Consider the following 9,208-nt stretch of genomic DNA (forward strand, 5'->3'; position numbering starts at 1 on the left):
CTATGCATGATGAGGCTTGACAGAACAATCTCTGTCAAAATGACCAGGATGATGATAGTAGAGGCACAAGAGGCCTTCACAGCAGTGGGCGTGTTCAGCTTCACTGAGATGTGGGTTATTGCTTGCAGCCTGCAAAGGCTGGTTTTCAGCTAGTGAACACTCAGGTCCAGTCATCTCCTCATAGGGACTTGCTCCTTGTGGATTTAGATCAGGCTTGCCACTTAGCTTCTCTTCTAGGCACTGAATGATCAGATTGGATAGGTTGGTGGCTGCTGGGCTGGTGTAAGACAGATCTCTTGGACAGAACTGGCAAGGCCTTCCTGAAATTGGATGCAGAGAATGCTTTCATTCCAATTTAGTTCTTGAGCAGAGATGGAAGTGGGTCACACACTGGTGGACAGGACCCTCCCCTTGGCAAAGCTGACAAATGAAGTGACTAGCATCTTCCATGTTTTCTGGACTGTCAAAAGTATCTTGGAACACTTCTGTGAAACTTTCATATTGCTCCAGAAGGGCACACTTTAGATATGTAGTAAGGGCTTAAAAACACATTCCTGCCTCACCTGAGACTCAGTTGCCAACAAAGCTCATCACAGTTGCTTCAGTAGGATACAGGTGCCCTCTGACTCTCATGTAACTATTCAATTGAACCAGGAACTCAGCAAGTTTCTGGTAATCTCCACTGAAGGCTAAACAGTATTCTAGAAAGAAAACTTCACCCTCTAACCCACTGGGAGACTGTGGGAACTCTGAAGCTGCTGATGTCAAAGCAACTATTAGGCCCCCAGGGAGGGCTCTAGGAACTCCTGGGCATCTAAAGGAGCCAGAGGCTGGTGGGGCATTCCAGTTTCCAGAGACTCCTGAAGAGTTGGAAGCTTAAGGTGTTCCAGGTTTGTTGGGGTCGTCTGGCATTCTGTTGCATCCTGGGTCTCCTGGGCACTTGGAAGATCCTGGTGCTCTGAATTCTGGGGTTTCTTGGGCACCAGGACATCCTGGGTATCTGGGGGCTCCTGGGCCTCCTATGCAAAGTGGGGGCTTCTGGAGTTCCTTGACTTCTGGAAGATTTTAGGATTTCCAGGCTGCTGAGAGCTCCCAAACCAGTGAAGGTGCCTGTGGCTCGTGGATTGCTAGAAGCTCCAGGGTGTATGGGGTTGCTGGCGGTTCCAAGGGCTTCTGGGTCTCTTGGACCATTGGCATTTCCTGGTACTCCTGGGCTGCTGGGGGCTTCCAGGCTGGAAGTACCTGGGGCTCTCTGAGATTCTGGGGATCCTCAACTTCTGTGAGTTCTTGGCACTTCCAGGCTTGAGGGAGATCTAGGTTTTCTAGAGGTTTCTGGGGTTCCTGGGACTCTGAGTTCTTCTGGAGTGGTTAAGTCTCCTTGACTGTTTGGGACATCTGGAGCTCTAGGATCTGGGCCTGTGGGGCAACATTTTCTTCCATCAGCCACTTCATTTGGGCCTACAAAATTTTATTCTCCAGAGCAATATACGAGACTGCTAAATCCTCTACCATCCTTTGAGGAAATGAGCTTGGTTTGGCAGTTTGCTACAAAGAGAGATTGGGTGGTTTCTCTAAAAACTCCATTTAGAAAAAGCTCCTTTCTAAAAGATGTCAGGCTCTGCAAATTTCCTAGCAGGTAAGGATTTGGGGTCCCACCAAAGTTGATTCTGGAGCTCAGCAAAGGGAATATGAGATACACTGTCAAGAGAGTGGGATCTGAGGATCATAAACTGTGGAAAGCACTCATTTAAAATAAATTAGAACAAAACCTGCCTAACAATGCTGGGTTTCTTTTACTATAGTTTCATATTTATGAGTTGAATCATATATGCTGGTTTCTGACCCCATGACATTTTAAGAACAACATCTGATCCAGACTGTATATGTCGTTTGCTTTCTTCTTCTGAAACTTAACATTAGAAACAATTTCTCTGTATTCTTTTCTATTTTACATAGTATTTAATTTCTTATGTCTGCTTAATATCCCAATGTAACATTTGGATTTTAACAGCTGCTTTCAATGACTAAATCAAATGTTTGAGCAATGTGGAGATTTTAGGCTCTGTGGTGGGTCAACCCAATTTTGGGGTGGCTGAGGTAGAAACACTTTCTGACACCTCAGAAATCATACCACAAAAGTAACCACACAAGATCACCCTCAGGAGAAAATAAACAAAAGTTGACTAAATATATATATATGTACTCAGCAGACACATGCACATTATTTATAAAGTGTCTCAAAATAGTTCAGAAAATAGTCTTTATAAATGTACATTGCCATTCAGAGACTTAGTCCAGGAGCTCAGCTGTCTGTGTACCCATCATTGTGGAGGAAAATGTGTAAATGGCTATGGAGGCTTGCCTTTTCTGCACATACTGAACTCAAATAAACACACCCACTCCCAGAACACATTCCAACTTTCCACTGTAATGTTGCTATTTAGAGTGTGGAAGAGTTTTTTTTTTTTCTTCTTTTTTACAGTATCTCAGTTTAGAGCTGCAGGGAAAGTAAGTGAGATGTTGCAGTGATGTGAGGCAGCCTGATGTACTCAGTCCTTGGTTAATTTAATAAACATTTGGCTAGGAAATTAGGAGTAATACCACTGCCCTTGTAAAAAGTTGCAAACATTTCTCAAAGAACACAGAGGTTTGGGACTTTTTTTTAAAATGTCTGTCTCATGTAACTTCCCCTTTTTCCATCCACATTAGGCCATTTGTTTAATTCTCACTCAGAGTACAGCCTGCAGTACCTCAGCCTCTTCTACATCCTACCTCTTCAGTCTCTAGGGTCCCTTCCTACAATGTTTTGTTTGGAATATTTACCACGAATAGATCTAGGCAAGGTGTAATACGTAAGATTGTGGATCAGGCGAACTTTGTTGAAGGGTACCTGTAGTAGTCTTACAGGGACCCTGGTTACTCTGATTGTTTTTGCCCAGAGTTCTCATTCTTCCCTGAATCACTCAGGTGCACTAAGCAAAACCCAGGTACTCCACCAAGGGCTAGCTTCTTGAGAAATGGCCTTGCTCAAGATCTAACCTTCTTTTCTCATCACAAATTACAATCACATCCTGAACCGGGGCCACGTTCTCATTTTAAGTAGGGCCAAGGGACAGGTATTTCTGTCTCTTTATTAGAGTGGGGTTGGGGGTTGTCTTTGGCAACTTCAAATCACACATCTAGTCAGTTGTGTTCCCAAGTCTCCTTTAAAAATGATCAATTCCACATTAGTCAGAATAATGGATAAACTCTGGTGATAGGATATGCTCAGACCACAGCAAACTGACTAACAGAACCAGAATCCAGAGGCTTTAATTAAAAATTTTCAGTACTGTGAGATTGAGTCATTTATGGTTTGTCTCCCTCCCAATCCCATCTTGTTTCATTTATTCTTCTCCTATCCCCCTAACCCCCCATAAATGACTCTTAATCTCACAAAACAAACTGGGGGTTGCTGGGGGGAGGTGGGATTGGGAGAGGGGGAGGGGGCTATGGACATTGGGGAGGGTATGTGCTATCGTGAGTGCTGTGAAGTGTGTAAACCTGGCGATTCACAGACCTGTACCCCTGGGGATAAAAATACATTATATGTTTATTAAAAAAAAAATTTGGAAGGGGAGGCGAACCATAAGAGACTATGAACTCTGGAAAACAACCTGAGGGTTTTGAAGGGTCAGAGGTGGGAGGTTGGGGGAACAGGTGGTGGGTAATGGGGAGGGCACGTTTTGCATGGAGCACTGAGTGTTGTGCAAAAACAATGAATACTGTTACGCTAAAAAAATAAATAAAATAGGAAAAAAAAATTTCAGTACTTATAGCAAGCATTACACTTCTTTCTCCATTCTTAAATAATGATTTTAAACATAATTTATTTTTTTAATTTATTTTTTAATTTATTTATTTTCAGCGTAACAGTACTCATTGTTTTTGCACCACACCCAGTGCTCCATGCAATACATGCCCTCTCTATTACCCTCCACCTGGTTCCCCAACCTCCCACCCCCAACCCCTTCAAAACCCTCAGGTTGTTTTTCAGAGTCCATAGTCTCTCATGGTTCATCTCCCCTTCCAATTTCCCACAACTCCCTTCTCCTCTCCATCGCCCCATGTCCTCCATGTTCTTTGTTATGCTCCACAAATAAGTGAAACCGTATGATACTTGACTCTCTGCTTGACTTATTTCGCTCAGCATAATCACTTCCAGTCCTGTCCATGTTGCTACAAAAGTTGGGTATTCATCCTTTCTGATGGAGGCATAATACTCCATCGTGTATATGTACCACATCTTCCTTATCCATTCATCCGTTGAAGGGCATCTTGGTTCTTTCCACAGTTTGGCGACCAATTTAATTTATTTTTAATGGTTCAGTGGTTATATGTACAAAAACCAACTCCTTAACAATATTGTAACACTCTATTGCCTTTTGAAACCTGCTGAGAGGTATAAAGTAGCTTGTCTCCAAATTAAAAACCTCCAAATTCCTATGCTTTCCAACTGCATGTATTTTCTTTCTCTTTTGTATTTTTTCTAATCTTTTGTTATCAGACTATCTCATAGCCCTTTACATTGTTACCTATATGCCTGCCCATACTAAATACAGATAAATTTGAAAATCCAAAAATTTAGTCTAAAGCTCAGTTTATGAAACTGTAAAATGCATTTATTTATTATATTTAACTTTATAGAGTTGTTGCAAAGATTTAGTGATATAATGGATGTAAAAGGCTTAGCATAGTGTTCAGTAGCTAGTAACATGTAATACAGGTTAAAAATAATAATAGTCTGTAGCAGCAGTAACCTCATTTTAATTTATTATTTTTAATCATCTGTGAATTTGAAACTGGACAGGTAAACTTCCTGAAATTGTTTAGAGGCAGAGCAGGGTCTCTCACCTGAAGACATATACAGTGCATATCTTTTATGGCATCCATTTTTCACCACTCAGAAGTTTTCCTCTTTTTTTCCCCTTCCCGGTTGAGTTATGAATGATTTAGTTTACCAAATAATGCTTTAGAATCAGAACTGGAGACACTTGAGCAGGAAGATGAGATGATTAAAAAGGGGATTGTGGAGTAACCAAGATAGATTTTTAAACAGTCCAAGAACTAAAGCAGTGAACAGTGACTTGCCTACAGACATATTTACCTAATGGATAAGAATACAGACCATTCTCCTCACCCCCACCCTCATGCTAAAGAGCAAAGACCAAATTCAAAATCTTTAAGTATGAGTTCCAAACTACCTACACTTACAGAATTATTCTCTTTTGAGTCAGAAAAAAAGAGCTACACTGACTTTTGTCAGAATGACTAAAGTCGTTTTAGTATCTTGAATAAGTCAAAATAAGAATAGGGAAGTAATCACATTGAAAGTCTCATGTTTCACCTGCACTTTAATCCTTCTTACACTCACAACACTGTGAGATTTATGGAGACTTTATAATGCTTATGAACACATTTTAAGTAAATGAGGTTTTGTTAACTGGGCAAATGAATTTTTAGAGAAACATGAGATAAATGTGTTCATTAAACAGATTTATAAAGAGACTGCAGTTATGTTCAGTTATGTTAATAAAATATACATGCTGATTGTAAGCTTAGGGAGAAAAGAAATATTGAATAATTTAAAATTCTACTTTGTACACCACAGTTTGGGGGTGGGGGACAAATGTATAATCTAAAATATTTCAGGTCTGTGTCAGGGTCTTCCTTCCCAATGCTGGCTGAACTGCATCTTCAAGCAACTCAAGCTCCTGCCCCTTCTTTTTTCTGTCCTGGAAATAGTAAAAAAGACAGGTTACTTGACAGCTGTCTGGCCCAATGCCCAGCTACCCTTTGGGTATATTTCCATTCTGGTGTCTATTTTGTTGAACATGATATTGCTATGATTGCATTAGAGCTTGAAGGACTTTTGTAATTTTAACCCATAATGTGCTTAGTACAGACTGAAACTTTTCATTGTCATCAATGTGGAGGCCAAGAAAAACAAGGCTGCACCCCACCTCGAGTCTAGCCCTGACATAAGTACAGCCATCTTGACAAAGCAAAAGCTAGCACCTTGCACCCCCTCTCCACCGCTCCCCTCCCCTCGGCAGTATGTGTGAACAAATAGTTAACTTGCAGAAATCACAATCCTGCAAGACAGGGGCCTCCCTCAGTTTACAAATGTCCCAATGCAAAATCTCACTAACAAGGATGCTTGATAGGAGGAATATGACATTCCACCAGGAAACTCCCAACTGTCTTCATGTTAGTGCCCCATTTGAAGGAAAAACGGCTTGATAATAACCAGGCCTCCAATATCCTGACAGTCCTCTTTACCCTGATAGCCCTTCTGAACACCCCCTTTGTCCTCACCCACCACCGAGTCCACCCCTACTCTGCCTTTAAAAACTCTGACTGTGGGGCGCCTGGGTGGCTCAGTGGATTAAAGCCTCTGCCTTCGGCTCAGGTCATGATCCCAGGGTCCTGGGATCGAGCCCCGCATTGGGCTCTCTGCTTAGCAGGGAGCCTGCTTCCTCCTCTCTCTCTGCCTGCCTCTCTGCCTACTTGTGATCTCTGTCTGTCAAATAAATAAATAAATAAAATCTTTAAAAACTCTGACTGTAATCTGGTTTGGGGTCCAAGTCCCTACTCCACTGCGTTGGGTATACTTGGGTCCAAGCTTAAGCATGTCACCTCAGGGTTCAAGTCCCTACTCCGCTATGTCAGGTACACTTGGGCCAAAGCTTAAGCTTGTCAAATAAACCATCATGTGATTACATTGGTATTGGCTCCTTGGTGGTCTCTCAGATGTAAAAACTCAGGCATAACAATCAACACTACATAGCACTAGGACAGCTGGAGTTCCCAATTCCTTTCCAATGCTTTCCAAAAATTCTTCTTACTTACATGACTGGGATCCAGATCACCTGGTAAAGCAGTAGGAACAAGGTATACCTTAGTATAACTCTGAAGGAGTCAAAATTTCTCACCCTTTTATCTTTCTTTATGACGGGTACCATCTTCCCATTCTATTTCTTGTCCTGTGCATTCTTACGTGGCTTTTTCCTTTGAGCCAACGTCACTTTAGGAAATGAATCCCTACTGAGATATTATCTCCTAGGCTTCAAAAAAAATTTCTTGGGGCATTTTCATTTTCATAGGATATTCTGAAAGGCTTCAATCCCTTCAAGACCTTTTTGTTTGGAAAGATGTTCTGGGACAGAGATATCATTTTAACATCCTTCAGATTATACCATTCCAAGTGGCTCTGTATTTCATTTCTTTATAAGACTAGTCTAGTATGCCTTCTAGTCTTAGCAGATTTGCTTAATGATTTCAATGCTCTGGCTTCATTGAACCCTGATGATGTGATAGCTAAGGGCTTGAGGGAACCAGCATCATGACATAAAAAGGAAATATGAGGGCCTTTGCTATCATCCAAATTGCAGGAATGTCTTTCTTATCTGTCCCTCTCCTCTACTTCCGGGATCCCTTCTCTCTGAGGTTTGCCAATGTTGGTTCACCCATAAAGCAGACTAAGCCAGAGTTGATAGCATCAGCAAGGCCAAAGAGAGAGGAGGGGGAAGAGGAGCATAGAGGAAAGAATGTGGGGTTAGGGAGAAGGAAAGATATCAGAAGGTCGAGAAAGAAACTTTAAAACTGAGCATGTGTACATTTTGGTCATTTATTCTTTTTAAATTAATTAATTAATTTGAAAGAGAGCGAGCACAAAATTGGGAGGAGGGGGAGAGGGAGACTAGCAGACTCCCTGCTGAGCATGGAGCCCAACCTAGGGCTTGATCTCATGACCCCGAGATCATGAACTGAGCCAAAATCAATTGTCAGCTGCTTATCTGGCTGAGACACCCAGGCACCTTTTCATTTTGGTTATTTGAAGATAAAGTTTAATTTTATGTGTTTATAGCACCAATGTCCACAATAGCCAAAATATGGAAAGAGCCCAGATGTCCATCAATGGGTGAATGGGTATAGAAGATGTGATATATGTCATATATATATATGACATATATCACTCAGCCGTCAAAAAGAATGAAATCTTGCCACTTCCAACCATGTGGATGGAATTAAAGGGTATTGCGCTAAGTGAAATATCAGTCAGAGAAAGATAAAAACCACATGATTTCACTCACATGTGGAATTTAAGAAACAAAATAGATGAACATAGGGGAAGGGGAGGAAAATAAAATAAGATAAAAACAGAAAGGGAGACAAACCATAAGAGACTCTTAACTATAGGACACAAATTGGGAGCAGCTGGAGGGGAGGTTGGTGGGGGGAATAAGGTAACCGTGTGAAAGACATTAAAGAGGGCACTTGATGGAATGAGTACTGGGTATTATATGCAACTGATGACTCACTAAATTTTACCTCTGAAACTAATAATATACTATATGTTAATTAAGTTGAATTTAAATTAAAAAATAATTTTATGGTTTAACATTGAAAATCACATGGTAGAAGACTACTTTTTAGTGCATAAGTTTACTTATAAAGGTCGTAATCAGGCAATGGGGGTAGTATGGTTTATATTGAGTTATAGATTGCTAAAGGGATGGTGATAGACCCTCAGTCAGACTGGAGAGGAAGATTGGAGTGTACTGATGAGAGATGCAGCAGTGAATGGGGTGTTGAGGAGGGCCAATACCCAGCCTTGCCAACTTTACATTTTTGTTGTGTGGTACAAATGACATAATAGTTGTGAAAGTTATTTGAAAAAAATATGGGAGAAAATATGGAAATAAATCAGGCTTTGAAGTAGGGCAAGCTTAAGGCTCAATTCACAGCTCTGCTCTTTACTAGCTGTGTGATCCTGGCCAAATTACTTAAATTCTCTGAGACTTACTTTCCTCATGTGGAAGGTAGAGAATAATAATAGGTCATTTCTTAGTTGTGAGGACTAAAAATAATGTTCATACATAACAATAAGGATTTGCTTAGTTGTAGCTGATAATAAAATCATATTGATGGTAAAAAGAATTACCACTAAATTTCATGTACTAGCTTATCTATAGCATTCAAAAAAATTCTTCTCAAATTTTTGTATATATAACTACCATAATTAGCACAATGGCACCACAAATATTGATTAAGCATCCAGGTGCTTAAAGGCATGGTGCTGTGTGTGTGTGTGTGTGTGTGTGTGTGTGTGTGTGTGTGTGTGTTTAGGGCATGTATGTTATAACCTATGAGGAGTTTCTCTCAA

At 40.8% G+C, this 9,208-nt stretch overlaps 1 protein-coding gene across 1 annotated transcript; it reads right to left on the reverse strand.

Moving 5' to 3' along the window:
* RTL3 (retrotransposon Gag like 3) lies at nucleotides 1-1,512 on the reverse strand. Its single transcript, XM_045994783.1, is given in 5 exon segments — nucleotides 1-296; nucleotides 299-369; nucleotides 371-785; nucleotides 788-1,019; nucleotides 1,099-1,512. Coding segments are annotated over 5 exon segments (1,428 nt in total).
* Between the last annotated feature and the right edge of the window lie 7,696 nt (nucleotides 1,513-9,208).

This window comes from Meles meles, chromosome X (genome assembly GCF_922984935.1).
Source record: "Meles meles chromosome X, mMelMel3.1 paternal haplotype, whole genome shotgun sequence".
Lineage (NCBI taxonomy): Eukaryota > Metazoa > Chordata > Mammalia > Carnivora > Mustelidae > Meles > Meles meles.